Source organism: Pangasianodon hypophthalmus, chromosome 15, assembly GCF_027358585.1.
Source record: "Pangasianodon hypophthalmus isolate fPanHyp1 chromosome 15, fPanHyp1.pri, whole genome shotgun sequence".
Lineage (NCBI taxonomy): Eukaryota > Metazoa > Chordata > Actinopteri > Siluriformes > Pangasiidae > Pangasianodon > Pangasianodon hypophthalmus.
The window spans coordinates 2,421,561-2,442,874 of record NC_069724.1 but is presented as its reverse complement, the minus strand read 5'-3'; the positions used below and the strand labels follow the sequence as shown (position 1 = coordinate 2,442,874).

At 37.9% G+C, this 21,314-nt stretch overlaps 1 protein-coding gene across 2 annotated transcripts; it reads right to left on the bottom strand.

The window, feature by feature from the left end:
* Positions 1–287: 287 nt before the first annotated feature.
* On the bottom strand, positions 288–20,633 carry slc25a14 (solute carrier family 25 member 14). Of its 2 annotated transcripts, XM_034311524.2 has the most exons (10): positions 20,566–20,633; positions 20,433–20,485; positions 19,790–19,888; positions 18,326–18,464; positions 14,795–14,889; positions 10,322–10,407; positions 8,341–8,436; positions 7,798–7,922; positions 6,996–7,209; positions 288–3,626 (listed from the first exon to the last, which is right to left on the bottom strand). In XM_034311524.2, the coding sequence occupies exons 3-10, from the start codon at positions 19,851–19,853 to the stop codon at positions 3,585–3,587; spliced, it is 861 nt and encodes a 286-aa protein (XP_034167415.1). In that variant the 5' UTR covers positions 19,854–19,888; positions 20,433–20,485; positions 20,566–20,633; the 3' UTR covers positions 288–3,584. The 2 variants fall into 2 exon arrangements, with proteins under 2 accessions (XP_034167415.1, XP_053096081.1); XM_053240106.1 differs by lacking the exons at positions 20,433–20,485; positions 20,566–20,633 and having other exon boundaries at positions 19,790–20,388.
* Positions 20,634–21,314: the final 681 nt, after the last annotated feature.

Below are 21,314 nucleotides of genomic sequence, written 5' to 3'. Positions count from 1 at the left end.
CTGCGAAGAAAACATAATTGACACGAAAGAGTCGATTCAATTCATTCGGACATGCAAAGTGATTCACCCGACTCACTTTAAAAGAGTCGTTCAAAACAGAACGATTCAGGTGTGAATCACCGAACACCGCAAACAGGAACGGTCAGGTATTATTTATTGAATTTTAATACCACTGTAGCCTATTAAAAGCTAGATTTACATCTCTAAACCAAAGATTCTGCAGTTATATTGCTTGAGTGGTTTTTCAAAATAAAACAAAACAAGAATAATAAAAAAAATAAGGCAGATTAATCATCAGGATGTTGTTTTATTGTCAGGTGCACATTTATATCATACAAAGCAAAACCAGCCACATAATAGGCCTATAGCCAAATTTTCATACCATTGCAACAAATAAGGTTAAGTAATGACATGTTCACCATTAGAACCAAAAATGATCAAAGTTGACAAAGACCTTGCCAGGACACGTGACTGATTTTTTTGAAAATGCACGTGACAAGGCAGAAAGCAAAGACGTGTAGGCTCAGATCGTCAGATGATCCGTGTGAGATATGTTGTTTTAAAGCCACATTCTCCATGCAGGGTTTGAAATGATGGTTTTTCCTTTGAGATGCTTGAAGACAACACACACCAATAAATTATTAATCTATCATAGACTGTATCTTAGCAGATGTGAATACATGGCAACACACCAAAAATGATTTTGTTTCACGTATGAATAAACACAATCTGGAATATTTTTTTAAAAAGAAAAAAAATTGGTTTTGAACATTTTTCAAACAAGATGATTCCAAATTTAAAGACAATAGTGCACATTAAAAAGAAAAAAAAACATTTTAGAGTCTAAAAGAAAACACAAAAATAAAATAACCTGCTAGTAAATCTAGTGAAAAGATTAAAAGTGTGAACTGGCACATGAGTCTTGGTCTTGTCTGAACCTGGAAACAGGCATTACGTAACTGTTAAGCCATGTCTGAGAAAACAGCATGCGTCTTTCACTCAAACTCTTGAGGCAAGACTGAGGGGGAAAAAAAGTCATGATGTAATCCAGGCATTACATCAGGTGACTTTTCAAGGACAGACTTATCATCTGAAAAAAGTTTGAAAGATTAGCATTTCTGTCTCCCATCATATACGCTCACCGGCCACTTCACGTGGACCACCATTAAACCTGCTCATTCATGAAATCATCCCATCAGCCAATCATGTGACAGCAGCGCAATGCATGAAACAGTCTCTAGAGTTTACACAGAATGGTGCAAAAAAACTAAACATCCAGTGAACAGTGGTTCTTTGGGCAGAAGAGAGAGGTCAGAGGAGAACAGTCAGACTGCTTCGAGCTGACAGGAAGACTGCAGTAACTCAAATAACCACTCTTTACAACCGTGGTGAGCAGAAAAGCATCTCAAGTTTAAAAAAAAAACTCAACTATCCAGTTTGTGTGCACTGTAGCCCACCTTCCTCAAGGTTTCAGCCTGTTGAGATGCTTTTCTGCTCTCCACGGTTGTAAAGAGTGGTGATTTGAGTTACTGTAGCCTTCCTGTCAGTTTGAACCAGTCTGGTCAATCTTCTCTGACCTCTCTCATCAACAAGGTGTTTTGTTATTGTTTTGGATTTCGCACCATTCTGTGTCGAGCGTCGTGCGTGAAAATCCCAGATCATCAGCACTTTCTGAAATACTCAAACTGGCACCAACAACAACACCACAGTCACCAAGATCAGTTTTTTTTGGTAACATTAACTGAATCTCTTGACCTGTATCTGCATTACTCTATGCACTGCGCTGCTCTCACGTGATTGGCCGATGATATACGAATGAGGTGCATGAATGAGGTGTTTAAGTAGCCGGTTATTGCTGTAAAAGAACTTACATGTAAGACACTTGTGTCTAACTCACAATTTAATGGTGATTAAAAGACGTTTGTGTAGGGTCTGTATGGTGAGGTTGCAAACAGGCGTGAAAAATTAGTATTAAAAGCTCTCATGCAAATTCTTTGTGACAAATGTGTGCGTGTTTCTTAGAAACTCTACAACAAGCAGGCAGACCAACACCGAGGATGACTGTGCAGGCACAAAAACGCAAACTAGCTTATAATCTTAATGATGACAGACTATGAAAGCGAATCCATAGAAAAAATTTAATTCTCGTGGAGCTTTGCACTCTGACTGTCGCTCTGTTTCCAGTACAGTGTAATGTAATATTTAAAACACGTTTCAGATAAAATGCTTGGAAACAAAATCAACAGAACCAAAAAGTAGATGTAGATGATGTAACAGTACCAATGTGTCACATTTTGAAAGGTTTTTTTTTTTCTTTTCTTTTCTTTTTTTTACAGTACACTTTGACAGGCCAGGATTTGTGAGGAGGGAAAAAATGAAAGAAAAAAGAAAAAAAAAAAAAAAAAAAAAAAAGAAGCTGAGCTAATACTTTGTACAGCAGCATTAATGTACAGTTCATCACACCTACGCAAAATATTATACATTTCCACACATGCTTGTATACAAACAGCCCCCCCCACACACACACACACGCGCGCGCACACACACACACACGCGCGCACACACGCACGCAGCATAAAAGACTGCCAGGACCCTGCAGGACAGAAGTGTTTTCGGTTCTGTGTGTGTTCGTTCCTTTTAGCGAGGTTATTACACAAAACTGCAATTTGGGCTGAGCAATATTTGGCAATAAAAGACTCAGAGAACAAAAAAGGAGTGAGGAATCTGCTTTTTTTTCCCCCTCAAACAAAATGATGTTGAATTAGACTAGACTTGTTGTCAGAAATGTTCAGAGCAGGGTCATACACTGGCCACGTACATACAATCTACACGCCACATAAAGGTGCTCCAGTAAAGCTAATCCAGGCAGGACACTTTTAATCGAACACAATCCAGAGTGCATTTGCTTCATTTTCATTTCTCACACATCCGGAATCTATAATATCACTAACAATGCTACTAAAGCATCAAACCCCCCACCACCGAACCGAGGAGACGCGATAAAAACAGTCCATCGTGTTAAATACTAGCGCAAGGCTGCTCCGAAGCGAAGCGATTTCCAGTGTGACCTCTTGCACGTTCTGTCGTTTAAACGAAGTGACTAGCTGATGTAACGTTCCCATCTTTGTGCTGACCTCAAATTTAGCTGCCAGGATCGATAAAGCAAGGCTTTAGGTGCAAAATCATGGTGCAAACTCATTAAAAGGTTTTAATGCAAAATAATAATAATAAAATGAAAAAAAGAAAAAATGTAAAAAAAAAAAACAAAAAAAAAAAAAAAAGGAAAAAAAAAAAAAAAAAAAAAAAAAAGAAGGAAACACACAAACACACACAGACACACAACCCAAACTAGAACATTTAAATCAGAGTACACATTACATGGAGGGATTGTGAATGAAAGGGTAAAGGCAGGAAGAGATGCTCACTTGCTCCCTGCCCTTCCTTCCCTCTCTCTCACTCTCTCTCACTCTCTCTCTCTCACTCTCTCTCACTCTCTCTCACTCTCTCTCACTCTCTCTCTCACTCTCACACACACACACATACACACTTTCAGCCAGCGGAGTGTTGCATCGTCTGTGGTTCAGCTATAATGGAAGCTTCTTCAGCTGCTCATAGGTGATGAAGAACTGGAGTCTCAGTCAAGGATTCAATAAAAAAAATTAACACTTCAAACTTTAATCCTGCTTTCCAATACCATTTACACTCCCTCGTTTACTTCCTTTCTCCACACACACACACACACACACACGCTTAGCAAGTAACTCACTCAAATGGCCACTTGCAGCACAATGTGTAACAAGGAGCAAAATTTCAGTTGGAATTTTCAAGACATTTTCTTGAATACTGTACAGTCTATGTACAGTCATATCAGCTTGTTAAATACCTCGCTACCTAGCTAGTGTGCTAACTACTAGCACACGCTAGCTGCTGTAGTAATTTGCTAACTTTCTACGTATCTAGCTAAGTAGATTTTAAGTAATTAATCTTTATATATGCTGTCATGTAGGATTGTGCAATATAACACTTTAATCATCTCTACGCTAACATGAGTTATCACTCCAAATACTCCGGCCCTTCACCTCCATCTCACATCATCTCAACTGGGGCACTCTCGCTTTCTGTCCTGGTAAACGAAGAATGTTCTGAGTTCATTAAAATGTAATAAAATCAATGTATGTTCAACTTGGCTAACCATTAAACTTAGAGCTAACATCAGTTAATTATATTTATCAGGGAAGCCAGCTGAAAATTTCGATCTAAAAAGATTAAATATTCTTACGACGAAGTGTCTCCTGCGCCAGTCAGTGCTCAGACACAGTCAAAAACTCTGATCAACTGTGAAAACGTAGGTAAACGGACATTACATGACGGATATGTAAAAGGATAATATATCCAAAACGTTCCCAAACGATAATACATCTAATAAAGCTTTCACAATTGAGTTTTCACAGTTGCCACTGCCAGTAAGCAGTTCCCGACTACACAGCTGGTAATACTGCACCCCTCTGTACTCTCCTTAAACCTGAAAGGGTGGAAATGCTCGTTTTCCTTTCTTCTTTTAGGCTATCAAACCATTTATCTCTATTTTTTGTAAAATGTTTTTTAATTATTTGACTTTATTTATATTTATATTTACGCATCGATACGGTACATTTTTTTTACGGTGTTCTGACGTACTGATATGATCCCATGCATGGATCTGTGCCAGAGCAGATTGTTTTCCAATCAGATCCACTGACGCATTTCATGCAGGAAAAAAAGCATGGCATGAGAGATAAACACACAGCCCTCATGCTTCTGATGTTTTGCATAATTTGCAGACAGAAGCTTGGTAGATGGACGTCAGAAAAAAAAAAAATCAGAGCTCTTATATCAGCAATATATTTAAAAACAATATCTAAAATCTCTAGCAAAATAAGTAAGTAAGAAAAATTTATTTATATACTACTATTCTAGAAAATAGTCACACAATGCTTCACAGTATATATATACATACAGCGGTATGAACATAAACAGGATTAACAGCACATTACAACATTACTACATAACATGACATAAATAAAAGCACATAACCCGATATAAGCTAGGTGAAAGCCAGCTCGTAAAAATCAGTTTTTAAAAGTTTCTTGAAATCTGACTCGGATTGTGCCGATCTCATGCTCAAAGGAAGATGATTTCAAAGTCTAGGTGCTAAAACAGCAAGCGCTCTCTCTCTCCCTTAGTGTTTAATTTAGACCTTGCTGTGATCAATTAGTTTCGATTCGATGATCGTAGAGTCCTTGTTGGTCTGTATGGAATCAATAATTCAGTAATACGAGGATGAAAGTATAAGTATAAGAAGATGCTCGCCCATGCAATGCTTCATAGATAATAATTAGGATTTTAAAATCTATTCTATATTTGATTGGTGGCCAGTGAAGTGCGGCCAAGACGGGAGTAATACAGGCACTACGAGAAGTTCAGGTTAAAAGTCTTCAAGTCGAGAAACTGTAGCTTGACTGAAAAAGGTGAACGGCGCGTTACAGTAATCAAGTCGTGATGAAATAAAAACATGTATAATCCTTTCCAGATCCCGAGTGTTCACAACTGATCTAACTTTTCAAATATTTCTTAACTGATAAAAACAGGTTTGGAGTATTTTTTTTTTTTTAACATGCAGATCTAGTGACATATTAGATTAAAAAACACCTAAATTCCTGGATGCTGTTCTGACATTAACCTCCAGTGAACCAAGGTGTGGCTTTATAGGTAATAGGTAATAATAATAACAATAATAATAATTTACAACTGAAGTTAATTGTGAGTTCTATTCAGTTCATAGCAGGCATTTGGGGTAGAAAGAAAAATGTACGTTTGTCTTACACGTGATATAGATGCTATGGACGCATTACTGAATGCTAATAGATAGATAGATAGACGAAGAACAGACGACAAAGCTGACCAACAACAGACGAAGAAACTGACTACATTAAACTCAATTCCAGTGTACAAAATGTAATTAAGTATTTGATTTTTTTTTTGTATTTTGATATTATATTTATATTTATTTATAGCTGTCTGGCACACATGAAAGAGGTTTTTCAGCTGGCAACTAAGTAAGCAAATTTTTTTACATATTGTTTCTGTTTATAAACAGCTTCACTCGTGATTGTTGCTGGTTTGAAAAAATAAAACTGAGTCAGATGTTAATGCATTCGATGCAAACGCTGCTTCTGAGGTCAGTAAGCACAAACAGCAAGAGTCAAAGTCCTTGTGTACTTGACTGAACATATATTTGACTATATTCTGACCTCTAGTGGACAGTCGATGTAAAAACCAAAACAGAAAACTGAAATCGGTTCCAAACAAATGTAAATTAGAAAAATTCTTGCTTAAAGGTTCAGTTATACCTGCTTTTAACTACACAAATGCGTATGTAAGATAGCTGCTGTTCATATCCTGCGGTCATCTGGAGCTTCGCTTGTGCACGTCCTCAGAAATTAATCATTTACATAGTAATCCCAACGTACATACGGTCAGTACGGCACCATGTGACAGTGTCTGCAACTGACTAATAAAACTAGCGCTGTGCTCTATTCTAGACCGTTACTGAGTGCTAATAATAACCAGGTTTCCTATTGCAGTTAGTTTTTGCATTTTAAAAACCTCTCATGTCACCTTCAAACCTACCAAAAAGGTCTGTTTTGTGTACCAGTCTTCTGGATTTTCTAGATCAGTAAATACTTTGGATGTAAGGGCAGAGGTCTTGATGTGAGCCGCAGATCATGACAACAATCACGACGACAGCTGACAGTTTTAAAGAGAAACAGAGCTCATCGGTGTGCATGAAATCGCTAAACATGGAAACCTGATGAACAGAGACGTTTTGGCTCTGATGTGCCATCTACTGGATGTCGCTTATAATCTTCCAGACGTATAAAAGATATGCAGGCGAGTGTGTGAACACTCACATTGCCGCTGTCGTGCTTCAAGTATAAACCAGCTTTAAAGGATACGATGATGTTCCAGGGTCCGAGACGCAGCCAGTTGGGCCAGAAGCCCTTGTACAGAGCGAAGAAACCTTCATTCCTCCACGTCTGCATGAGTCCGTCCAGCGTGCCTTTGTAGAGAAAGTTCCCGGACAGCACGCGCTGGTTCATCATCCGCGTCCTCACCACGTCTACGGGGTTGGAGGCGAGCGCTCCTGCCAGACCACAAGCAAAACTGGAACTGCAGAGATAAAACCAGGACGTAATCATGAGCAAATCAGAAAAACACGTAAACCACTGATCCTTCTGACTTCAGCAACTGAACGCCACTGGGGTGGGAGATATGCCAAAAATATCATATCACGGTTATGTACAACAATATACAGTATAAATCTGTTCATAACTGTCATAAAAAACTGGTCAATGGTTAATATATTGTAAATATTTTTATATTAAAAAAATATTTTATTTATACAAAGGAAAAAGATATTTAATCCTGAATAATCATTTTATCATTTAAAAAAAAATAAAAAAATTAAATAATTTAATTAAAACATTTTAAACCTTTAAAATTTAAATATAAAATTTAAACATCAAATCAGCAGTTTCCTCTCAGTTTGTAATTAAATTCGTTTAAAAAAATTATAATAATATATCATGATATCTCAGAAAACGCACTGTGATGCACTTTATCGTGATATCGTTAGCATCATATCGCCCAGCGCTAAGCGGAACGACACGCTAATACAGACTTCCTACTCAAGCCCTGAAGATTCAGTGTGAATTTATGTGCAATTTAAAAACACTACCCTGGTGAAGCGCTACTCACATGAAATGTGTCAAAACCGTGTCTCCCATCAGGCCAGAACCAATCAAGTGTTTCTTGGTGATGTCGTACACCGGAAGCTCGACGCCGACCACAATGGCGGCTCTCTGTGCTGTTGGTATGACGCCCTGAAAAACACACAAGTCAGCAGCTAAGTCTGTTAACGAAGCTAGTCCATGACCAGCACAAGCAAAACTATCAGATAAACAAATAAACAAATAAACAGATAGATAGATTTGATCCTGTAACCAATAATAACATTAAGATATTTTTAGGTAGGTCTGATTACATCAAATGTATATTTTATACTTTATTACATGTATTTATATTTGTAATGTAAGGGATTTTTGTGTTTGAATTGAACTGAATAAAAAAAAAAGAAATGCTGACGCCGCCGTTTCCTGTATGATATAAATAAAGATTTTTTATTCTACCGTACGCACTATGTTTAGGTCATTAGGATCATGTTTATGGTCAGCGTCTCTGTACTGAACTCGGCATGTGGTTTAACTACATATTCGCCAGTTCTTTTTTTCACTTCCTCACCCTCCAGAGTCCTCGCGTGCCCTCTGTCTGGTAGATGTTGATGAAGTTGGCCATCATGCTGCCTTGGAGCAGACTGCCCTGAGCCTGCATGCGAATCTGCACACGGCGCAGAGAGAAACAAAATAAAATAACACAATATTCACCTCTTCAACTCCTCCATACGCACTAATGTTATAGCGCAATTCCTCTTAAACACTAGGACAGGGGAGAGGAAGAGGAAGAAAAACTCATGAGAGCAACAATATTCCAATTAATTAGGAGTAAATACAGATTCTGACCAGATTCAATATTCTGAAAATCTGAAAATATTCAATATTCTGAAAATATCTCTCTACATGACTGAAAAAAACATGTAGAAAAATATTCTCACATTCTGGGCCTCCAAACTGAATAATCTGCTGATGAATCACAATGAAGCCACATTTCCAAGTGAAAAATTAACACACATCAGTGTGTGCTGTTATAGGAAAATAATCAACGATTATCAATAATTATCACGTTTATTAATTAAAGAACAGCATGTCATACTTTTTAATTTGTTTAGAGTTAAGTTTAATGTTGTAGAAAATCTGTGAAACAAGTTAGTTACTGTTTTCACTTTCTTTAAAGAAGCAGCGGCTGCTATTTTTCTCTCTTGAAGTCAATAAGATGACAAAAAAAAGGCATCTTGTCATGTTACCTAGAAACTACAAACATGTGGAGGAAAAATTACCGTTACAGCTTTAACCCTGACTGTTACAAAGCGCCGATACTAGACATATGCATCGTTACATCATTGCAACGCAAAATAAATACCGGAAGCTGGTTCCGAGTCGGCTGTAGCTGCAAGTAGCTAACGTTAACATTTAGTCAGTTTTTGTTTTGATTAATTATCTGCCAACTAGGTCAGAAATGCTGCAGAACTGAAGTCAGGACTGTAAATAAACCTAACGAGTCACTAGCTGTAACGAAACTCATTATAAATTTGAAATCACAGCAGCGGAGATACGCAACTTGTGTAGCGAAGTTGCCCTGGGTTTTACTTGACGTAATTTAAACCTAAGTTTTGTAAGCGAAGACATTCACGGCATTATTTGCTCAGCAGCTCGGACAAAGGAAGCTAAGACGCATCAGAGAAAGATGTTTTGTTGCTCTGCTTCGAGGTCAGATAATCGGCCGTTAAGGTTCATATAGTATATAAAACATAACGACATTAAACACTATTTATTTTTGTCGATCTAAAAGCTTCAGACCACGATTTCCAACCGACGTTTAAAACGTCTGACTTGATACACATCACGCTAAGTGGAAGCGATCAGCGTCAATCGTTTCACGTCTCTCTGACACTGGAGACTCCTTCCAAAAACGCTAGATAAACACTTTCTCCTCACATATCGACGACTGATCCATTTTTGTGGCGCGTCCGCCGTACAAGTCCCCGTGTAAGTTGTTACTATAGAAACAATACCGTATTATAAAGAGCGGATTAAAGGTGTGTGAGGTAAGAGTAGTATTTTCCCCCCCAAGATTAGTTCTCTGACAGTTAGGTGGGTTCGACGTTTGAATGATTCTCACCTATAAAGCTCGCAAAGCTCCGCCCCCAGGATCAATGGTGGCCTGTAGAGCGTCTATAAAATGACTGACATGAGGCGCATCCAAACACAAGCAAGCATTCCGAGTCATCCAACCGGGTTTTCTCAGTGAATTAATACAATTTTGCTAAAGCCACGACTTAATCCATTGTTTTGTTTTTTTTTTTTTAAATCATATTCTACATCTCTTCCATAGTTGTCCAAGTAATAAATTTAAAAAAGCAACTACTGCACCTTTAATACATTAATACAAACCTTGCAGCCGGAATAAATTTAAGAGGAAATCAATTCAACACAATCTGACCAATCAGAATCAAGCTCTCAGCAGCGCTCTTCTTTTCTCAAAGAGCTCTTTTTTTTTTCTTTCTTGTGTTTTTGGTTCAATCTGCAGATTTAACGTCACGTCTTACCTTCAGCACGTCTGTAGGGTTCGCTAAAGAAGAGGACAACACTCCCGAGACGACGCCGCAGAACACGTTGATGACCATCGTCTCATCTGCAAGCGGCAAACACAGCAAACGCTTCAGATTCGTGGAGAGACGCAAACAAAAGAAAAAGAAACCGTACAAACTGCTTCATCCCGATAACTGACAGAACGAGCACGGTCCGCTCCAGAATTATTGGCACCCGCTGTAAAGATTATGTACATGAAGGTTATGGGGCAGGAAAAAAATGTGTTAGCTTAGCTGATCCCTAGTGGCGTTATAATTTTTAAAATAAAACCACATGTCATAATTATTGGCACCCCTGCACTTTGTGCAAGCTCATTTTGCACTTAAGTCCACACATCTAATGATTAATGAGACTTTAGAATACAGAGCAAGGAATCTCCAGCTCCTTAAAGAATCTCGTGTGGACTCTCCTCTTCGGCACACACAATGAGGTTTACGTCAGGGGACTGGGACGGCCGTGTCAAAAGCTTCGACCTGTGGCTGCTGAATGTTTTTTAAATTATCAGATCATTGTCCTGCTGGAAAATCCAACTATGACCAGCTGTAACTTCCTGCAACCAGATATTTACTTAAAATCTATTGGTATTTTAGCCTGATTTATATTATAGATATAAAATATAATATAAATCAATATTATATATTGATTTATATTATATTTTAGCCCGATACTAAGTATCAGGCAATATCAATAATCCTCCAATATATATTTATACCCTGGTGAAACAGGATGTCACGGATGACCCGTTAAGAGTTCCCGAACACTCAGGTGAACTTTACAAAAGTAAAAAACAAACAGGAACATGCTTTTTCGTTCTGGGGGTGCCTATAATGATGAAATTTAACTTAAACTGAATTCAATTAAAGGTTAGATTTCTCTCCAAATTAACCACAAAGCCATTCTTGAGAACCTTTGCGAACCCTTGAGAATCTTTACCAAGGGTGCCAATAATTCTAGAGCTGACTGCACAAGACATACAGGCAACACATGCAGCTATTAAACTTCAGCTCATATTTATTTAATTGTTTTGTTTTTTAAAAAAAAAAAAAAAAAAACACTTTTCATTTAAAATAAAAAAGAGTGGGGGCCTTGGGTCAAAGAAATGTATTCATCTAGTCAAAAGTCATAAGTAAGTATTAATTATGTTCTAGGACTAAAGAACAAGAATGAATCTTAACTTTACAGCACAATTCAAGACACTGGCAGATAAACGAAACCAGAAAGAAGAAGAAATGAAGTAAATAAAAGAATAAATAAAGATGGATCGAAATAATTAACTAAAAACATTACATCATGTCCTTTACTTTTATTTAAAAAAAAAAAAATTTAAATCTTGTGAAAGTGGAAAATTATATTTTTAATATGAATGTTTTATTATTTTATCTTTTTTTTTTATATTATTTTATCTTTTATTGCAAAAGTCCCTTCAGGGGGCTTCGTATATTACCTTTTCACTGTCAAATATTCATTTTTATGTGTAAATGATTTTGTCTGATATTTTTAATTAAAACTACATTTATTTCTGTAGACATTAAACCAAGTTGGTTATTTAACTATTATATTGGTGTCAGTTTGTAAACAAATCTATATATCGTGACACGTATCGTGTATTAAGAATTGTGGTATGATATTTTGGTCACATCGTCCAGCCCTAAAGCTGATGATGTTTGCTAATCGGAGCAGAAACGGGGGTGAAAAGTGCTGGCGCCCGGCGGCAAATAAACAGGCGACGGATGCTCTCGGAAGCTGTGTTTGTACGGCGCATTAGTGACGGTGGACGCACGCTGCTTTAAAACCCCGCGAGTCACGATATGAGACTCGAACAGCGAGGATGTGATGGTGATGAAGAGAAAGTGTTATGATTGGAGTTTTTCATTCAGCTGAAAAGGCATGGAGTAGAACTAAACATTTAATTAATCTACATAAAAAAAACTTTGTATTTGAACACAATGGAATATTAAATTAGGTGATAATATTAAGCTGCTGCAGACAGACTGAACATTTCTGATTTTTTTTATCCTACAGTTTGATGTTTAAGAAGATCACAATAAACTATTAATATTTTTAATAGTTAATATAGTCTCAAATAATTATCTTCCCAGATGATCATGGTGTGTGAAATGTGTTGATTAGGGGGTGGGGGATATGACAAAAATATCATATCGCGATTCTCAGAGACATTTCTACGATACGCGATATGCATCATGACGTACAGTTTTGCTGTCAGGAGTAGTGGTACATTAAAAAAAAATGTAAATAAATAAATAAATAATAAAATAAATATCTGATAATCCTCTATAATGTATGGATGTCTAAAATATTTTTTATTATTATTTAAAAATATAATTTTTTAAAATATTTAACACTGAAAAGGAGGGAAAAAAAGGAAAAATCTTTAAAATTTAACATTTTATATATATTTATTAGATTTTTTTTTTTTTTACAAAGCACAAAATTTAAACAGTACAAAATTTTAACTTCTTCCACTCAACTTGGAATTGTTAAAAAAAATTAATGTGTTAAAAAGATATCACGATACATCAGAAAAGCGTATTGTGACATAATTCATCACAATGCGGCTATAAGATCATCTCGTCCAGCCCTTTACAGTCGAGTCGAGTCGTATCATGGCCACTTCCATTCTAAATGTTAAATATTAATCAAGCTGAATAAACAGGATATGGCTCAACATCCTGTAGATGAGAGAACGCTGTAACTCTCATGCGATAACACGATCTTAACGTCAAGCATGTTTGTTTTTCGTTGTGACGTTAACATCCTGTGATGTGTGAATTTTTTTTTTTCTTTTGGTTTTGAATAAGAAATATTCTATTCGTGGTATTCAGAAGGTTCGAATTGTGCTTGAAAGTCTAACATGAAGCGAGGTTTTAGGATGATCTTTAGGAAATGACTAATCGCGCATAACGTTCAGGTTTAGCTTGAACCTCAGCGAATCGAATGTTCCTCCATCAGATCTGCATCCACCAAACACACAGCTACAGCCGGACACAAGCTCGTTTCTAACATACAGCGTTTCACAAAGCTGAAGGGAAGCGTTTTATTCAGAGAAAACGGCGCTGAAGCTCGTAGCTCGAGGTCCATTTTAAATGAACACGTGATAGATAAGTAACACCCATCAACTCTTACACTTGTATAAGGATTAAAGCCTTAAACATTTTAGAGGGGAAAAAAAAAGTAAATGCATTAGAAAGCGTGGAATATACCAGGAGTGTCACTCATACGACCCGATAAATGTTCTAATCCAGCCTATAAAATAAATTTCAAATCTAAATTAAAATCTTTGAGTGTATTTTGTTGCATAATTTGCAAATAAATAACACGAGTTCCACAAAAATAGACTAAACCGAGATCCGTAAACAGGAATTGATTCCCAAATATAAAGGGAGCTCTGAAGATAAATCAAACAAGATGCAAGTAAAGTATTTTTGTAATTCAGAAAAGAGGCTAGGCTAGAGATACCACACAATACCAACCACTTCTTCCTTTTCTGACACCGAAACCCAACGATATCGTTTTCTTTAAAAACTACTAAGCTTTAGAGTGTTTTTTTTTAACTGAAGCACTTTACAAACGCTTTCCACACAAAAATCACTCACGTTGTAAATGGAATAAATATAATAAAGTACAAAGTAGAAATGAAATAAAATAAAATCTATCCTAAAAAAAAAAAAAAAAAAAAACAGTCAAGTCTCTTTATATGTAAACATTTCCTGTTTCAAAAATCTCTCTCTTTTTCCAAAGTCCAATCCCAGGCTTTGCCGTTTGTTACAGGACCCGATATCCGATATGTTTTTTTTTTTCCTGATGTCGCTGATATCGGATCTGCGCCATCTCTAAGCGAGACGACTTTTCCCTAACGTCGAAGTCACTTCAACCAATCACGGCAGATATATGCTCAACTGATCAACAAGAGCCGGGGATGGACTTCAAAATAAAACCCAATGAAAAGAAAAGGAAACTTTCTATCACCTAACGAAGCTCGAGCACAAATGCGTGGAGGATTCTGATTGGTTAGAGCAGACCTGCTGGGAAAAAATATGTAAATTCCTGGACTGAACCACACGAGTGGATATGAGAAATGTTTCAGAAATTTCAGAATTCAGGAGGAAAAAAAAAAAATTTTTTTACTTATTACCAATTTTATTTACGCACCTTGTTTTATTTTCTCTTTGTTTTTATTTGTGGATCTTGTTTTATTTTCGTGCAACTTATTTATTAAATAATTTGCAAATTATTCAACAAAAACACTCTTAAAAATCATCCTGTAGACTGTAATTAAAAAAAAAAAAAAGTGCTCTGTTCTACCACTAGGTGGCAAAATAGAGCAATAAACTCAAGCTTATCAATTTAGCTACTGATAAAATGTGCTAATGATGTCATTTTACATTAGCAAGCGAAATTTCCGTACTCACCTTCAGGACGGCTCACAAATAATTTCTTCAGCGTGTTGTACGTCCCGATCTTAATCGTCCCGTAAGAGGCTTGCCTTAAGAGCGCCGGCGAAATCCTTCAACACAGAAAATCATCACCATTAGCACGTCTGGCTTAAAGACAGGGCTTCCCAAATTATTAATTAATTAATTCTACAAATTCATATTAGATATATCGAAGACGGGTTTCGTGTGCTAATATCTGAAATGTTACGAGGAGTCACATTCAGACAAGCCACGTTTAAATTAATAGTGTGCGTGTTATTTTAGCCTTTTTCACTAATCCTGACACGCTGCACTAACCTAACTCAGCAATAAAAATTACACAAAATGCCCCTTTCCATCCCGCCTCCACTAAACAAACTGACACTGTGTCTCAAATCGCATACTTCTGTACGATTCTAGACCATTACTGAGTACTAAGACTAAGCAATTTTCCTTTTACGGTTAGTGTTTTAATTTTTAAAACCTCTCGTATCTCCTTTAGACCTACAGAAAGCACTGCTTTGCGTAACAGTCTTCTGGATTATCTAGTTTATTAAATACTTTTGAGTGTAAGGTCAGAGTTTGAGACGCAGCTCATGACAACAATCACGACGATGACGGAAAGTTTTAAAGAGAAACAGAGCTCGTCAGTGTGTTTAATATCGCTGCGCACGTTTCACTTGGAAAAACCTGATTCATAACGTTTATAGAAGTGCAGCAACCCGTGCCAATTCGAGGTTTATATTATTTAGTCTTCTTATTCTCGGGAGTGTGAGTAGGATACGAACGTTTTTCCAAATTTACAAGATTTTCATGAATACCAAATTTCTTGTCTAAACACACAAATGAGGGATTTACGATACATCTGTTCATATCCAGCTTGATACATGAGGCCTGCATGATTCCACTGATGTAGCTCATGCAGAGGCAGGAACATAAACTAAACTAAGCTAAAGCTCGAATGTTAATAACCGTATAATAGTAACGTATAGCCCGTGTCCAAAATCACGACATCGTAAGACGTAAAAGGGGTTCGTCTATTATTAGAAGTCACTTAAAACCCTCGTTTTTGACTGTTTTTAAGCGTATCGTATCCTCGGCCAGATAAAACATCACAGCATCAGTGATCTTTCCAGCGCTTACTTATTTTCTCACAAGTAGCACTTTTTCAATAAGCGTGTTTTACGATTGTTTATTGCACTGTTTCTGGCTGCGATGCTGTTACACTCAGGTGCGCTCTACGTGTTGTCTGGATTTTGTCACACTCTTTGGGGTGCTTTCTTGGTGGTTGAACAAATTCGTCAAGTTTCCTCGACATGCCAATCTCGCCTTTGCATATTTTGCAAACAACCATTGTTTATGCTGTGTCCGTTACGTTCAAAGTAATAGTCATCAGCAATGTCGCTGTTTGTTGCCAAACAAACCGAGGACGAAACGAAAGCTAAGCAACTGGCGACTCTTCACTGGTTACTGGTTTGTTCGTGCGTCTGTCATGAACACCGTGAGCTGGACTAGCGAATAGAATGAATGTATTGTTTATAAAACAACTTAGGATGCCATGTTGAGCGTTTTCGGCGCGACTAACAAAATGCTCTCTCTCTGTAAAAACAGATAACGCAAACACATTTTAACCATTCACGATCTAAGATCTTCATACCACCCACCCCGATCTATTCATATCCAGAACTCACCCCTCCACTGCATAACTCCAGCCGTAAAAGTGGAGATAGGTTTCTCTGGACATTATCAGACAGGGACTTGAGAGGAACAAGAAGTAAAAATACTACTTTTTTTTTTTTTTAATGAAACCACATATCTCACTTGATGTTAAACCGCGAGAGGCGCTGCCGTGTTTCTCTGTCACAGAGCGAAAGGAAGCAAGAGACGCAGCGAGTCTGTTTTTTCTCTCTTTGAGTTCGAGAGAATAAAGAGGACCAAACTTTCACTATCACTTTCCAAAACAGCTTCTTTCATCTTTAGGGAGGAGTTTGAATGCAAACCTCACCAGGCGACAATCAAGCAATAGTGCATGTTCTGGGGCTGAATCTCAGGTGTCTTTCTACACTATTTCTGACCACTGGGTGGATATATTTCCTATAACAAGACAGATTATCATCTAAACTAGTTATTACACCAAATAATTTATCAAATAAACAAGCAATTTTACATTCCGTTCCCTTTAAAACTGTCTTCTATAAAATCGGTGGCTGGGAGTCAAGAGAGCAAAACTGGTGGTGCTCTCTGGGGAGGAGGGGCATACTTTCTCTCCCTTGTCAATCACAGTGACACTAGCCAATCATGAGCGTCTGTGAGCTCGTGTATGCGGAAGAGGGCGGACAGGGAGGCACTTTCCTCCGACTGTGTATCGCCATGGCATTCGGATTTAAGACAAGTTAATCCTTAAGATCTAAAGATAATTCCAGGCATGCTGGACTAAACTTGGCACTTTATTTATGATGGATTTACTGTGAAAGTGATATCCTGGTTCATGTGTCTTAGTGAGCTGTAACCGAATAGGACTCTGGACGAGCCGGGGCTGGTGGCAACTCTGAGCTCGTTGTTCTGAACAGGTTTAATAAAACGTCACGCTTTGAAATGATCAGAACATCAGCAAATAGATTCAGAAGTATCCAGACACTCGCACACACTGGTCTATCCAAGTCTAACTTCTAATATCGCCTGACAAAATGGCCGCCATGTTCCAGTACTGGAACTGCACTGTTCTTGCCAGGAACCTATCCGTATACCACATGTGGTTTCGACATCATCTATTTTTAAATTACTGCAGATAGGGTGACCGATATGATATACGGCTCACAAAATAGCAGTGAAGCTCGAGAACGGTTGGCAGAGGAACCAGGAATACATTAAATATATTTATACTGAATTACTGCTCATGTGTGTAGTGATTCTGGTGTTAATTTGCTGGTTGGTTGGTTGGTTAGTTGGTTGGTGCTGTATTTTCCATGTTATTTCCATGTGAAGTTAGCGGTTGTGTGCTGCTCTGTTGGCGCTTTAAACACACTACAGAAAAAAAATTAAAAAATCTCCAACTTCAGGTACAAAAGATACATTTCTCAGCATTTTGCAGCAACACTGAATGCCATAGTAATGAAAAATCCACGCAGAAGTACTAGAGACATCAGAGCAAAGATGTCAGACTCAAAATCCCAGAATGCAAAGCAGCTATACGACGCGACTGCAGCGACTTACGTCAGAGATTCGACTCGGCTAGTCAGCGATCTACTAGACGATGACGCGACGGTGATGATGGCGGTATTGGAAAGAAACTGAAGTTTTTGAAAGCTTATCTGTTTGAGCAGGTAGATGAAGTGCATTATGGGTAACGTAGGAAATCGGTCACCCCAGTGAAAGGTGAATATAAACCAGAATTGCAGTGCAAAATAAATCTTGGACGCCAGTGAAGCTCACATGTTCATTTTAGATTTTAGACACCAAGTGAGAGCGTCTGGAAACAACACTGACTCTCTGCTGAACATTTTATTCGATCAGATCACGTGTTCTTACCCAGAATACAAGGCTCGGATGCCTTCTTCTCGTCCGATCCTGAGCAAAGCGTGGAACATGCCTCTGTAGCGGACCTCCATGCACTGAGACTGGCCTTGGACCTGGAGCCGGGTTTTGGTCAAATCAATAGGGAAGGTACCTGGAATACATATTTGTCAAAGATTTTCTGTAATTATGGGATGCATGGGCACTTAGAGTGGGAGGGGCATATTCTTTCTCCCCTGTCAATCACAGTGACACTAGCCAATCGTGGGCGCCCGTGAGCTGATGTATGTGGAAGAGGGTAGATAGCACTTTCCTCTGTGTGTATTACGCTGCCTGTGATGCAGTATGAGCAACAGTTCGAAAATCTACCACGACGGCTTTTGGATTTAAGAAAATATAATACTTAAGGTCTTAAATATTAGTGAAACTTTTATTCATTTACTACAGATTTACTGTGAAAGTGATAACCTGGTTCATGTGTGTTAGGAGCTGTAACTGGATCAAAGTCTGGACTAGCTGGGACTCGAGACTCAACTCTGTATTTGTGTGTCAGTATTAAAGAGCGGTAGCTGTTCTGAGCATCGCGTGTGAACGTCTTAAAGACACGCTGTAATACGATCACTCGGATCACATTCAGAGGTGGTCTGGGACACGTATGACCACATCACATTCGTAGTGTGAACGCAAAAGCGTCTCGATGCGTCCCGACAGCAATGAAGGACCTCGTAATCGAAAATACATAATCAATGCGTGGAAATCGCACTAATAAATAACTCTCCGCTGTACTTCTCGTGTCATCCATAACAGAACTCTGCGGGATCTCGTGGCTCAAACAGCAGGAACAAAAGCAGCTGATTTTTATCACAGCTTCTTATCTGCCATTCATCTATATGTTTTTTTAGCAGGCCATGAGAGCGAAGCGTTCACGTACATAAAACAGGAAGAACAAGAATGTTGACGTGCATGAAATTCAAATGCAAACGGTCACACGAGACGCATTCGTAACACCACGTGTGGACGACCAGGCGTCTGGACTGTGCACTCGTGAACGGATCGGTCGAGACAGATGTTAACAGATGTGAACAGAGTTTTAGTCACATATCATATCCTCCATGCATCGAGACTGGCCTTGGACCTGGACCTGGGATTTAGTCTAATCATATATAATATATACATATTTATTCGTTAAAGATTTTATGTCAATAAGATGACGCATGTGCACTTAAAAGGACAGAATATTGCGTAGGACATTAGGGATATAAGGAGATCTGTTAAAATGTGCAGTGATATAAGCAGGACTGAAATTTGCATCACTTTTTGCATCACATTTGCACACATCAGACACCCACAGGATGCCTTTTTCACACCAGACATCATGAGAGACTTTAATCCTGAATGAATGAGGTGGACATGGTGACATTTCTCATGGCATCATCATCATCATCATGGAAGAAGGAAGAAGCAGATGCACGAGCTCACCAAATTCTGCGACGATGGATGCCATTCCTCCATACACAAACGGCTTCCAGTTCAGGCTGGCCATTTCCGTGGAGGTCCCTTCAGCCTGGTGGAGGCCCACTAAAAACAACAAGAAGCCAAAACAGTTCAAAACAAGCTGCTTCAACCGCACATCGTGAAACATCCTAGCGCCGGGTATGAATCCGTCCAGTGCAGAGGGCTGCAGAGCCAAAAAAAAATGTGCACCGGAAAAAAAAAAGACCGCATTACACATTCATGACAGCGCCATGGCAAATCTGCTGCACCGTGATTGGCTGATCACGCTGTCCATCACCTAACGCGCAAATGTGATTGGTCCGAATGATCTCGTGTTGGAGCCACTTCCGCTTAATAGCTTGTTTTGATTGACAGCGGTCCGTTAATTTCTCTCTTAAACCTCATCACGGTGAAGTACAAAACTAACCAGTCATAACTGGATTACTTTTAAACTTACTGCACTTTTAAAGTCGTTCCACTCGTGAGCTGGTTTCATCTAGCACGCTAGCAATGTTACAACATTCAACTAGTGCAATTAGCTGACCGCTAGCCTGCTAAGCTAACCCGGGTCACACCATTAAAGTAGAAAACTCTCCCTTTTTTTAAACCTGTAATATTTAACACGTACCTGATATGAAGTTATAAAGCGCTCTCCGCTATTTTATACTGGACTCCATTGACCTTGCAAAAAAAAAAGAAAAGAAAAGAAAAGTAAGAATGCTTCACTTCACACTCAAAAACTTCCAGAGCTCAACACTTACTTTTCATTTTCCCACGAATCGGGAAAGAACCGGAAGTGTCGCTTACCGGAAGTCCAGCCCACTCTTCTGAGTGACGCAACGCCAAAGTCACCCTGACGCCCTAAACCTCTTTTTTTTTGTAATTTTTTAAATATTTAATTTTTTTTACATAATTTTATATTAAATATTAAAAAATAATTTAATTATAATTGTATAATTAATTTTATATTAAAATTATTTTTATAAAAATAAAATATATAACAACAAACACTATATAATGTTATATTAAATGTTTTATATATGTATATAAAACAGTATCTGAGGTGCAGTGTGTGCAGTTTTATAAGGAAATGAGCTGGAAGTGTTACTGAGCATCTTGCAGAAGCAGCCACAGTTCTTCTGGAGACTTTGACTGTCGACTCGCTTCTTATTTCTGCAGCGAAACCCAGCAGCCTTCATTATGTTTTTATCTGAAAAGTGTCTCTTATGGAATCTGCTGCTTTCTTTACTGACATACAAACATTTTTCTGTAACATTTCATTTTGTGCTGGAAAACTATAAACTATGTTTTTGTACTGAATCAATAATGTAGAAGTCATAAAATAAAAATCTATAACAAATTTTGTACTAAAGAAAAATAGGGTGCCTAAGACTTTTGCACAGTGCTGTATATATACTGAGAGACGCACAGAATTAAATCAATAACCTTGGACAACAATTCCACAGTGGTAGCTGTAATTAAATATTATTATTATTATTATTATTATTAT

Coding starts and splice junctions, on each gene's coding strand:
- slc25a14 (XM_053240106.1), bottom strand. CDS start 20,042: ATGTGTAATGCGGTCTTTTTTTTTTCCGGTGCACATTTTTTTTTGGCT. Junction 18,465..19,789: donor ATCCATCGTCGCAGAATTTG/GTGAGCTCGTGC, acceptor TATGTATTCCAG/GTACCTTCCCTATTGATTTG. Junction 10,408..14,794: donor ATTTGTGAGCCGTCCTGAAG/GTGAGTACGGAA, acceptor TGCCGCTTGCAG/ATGAGACGATGGTCATCAAC.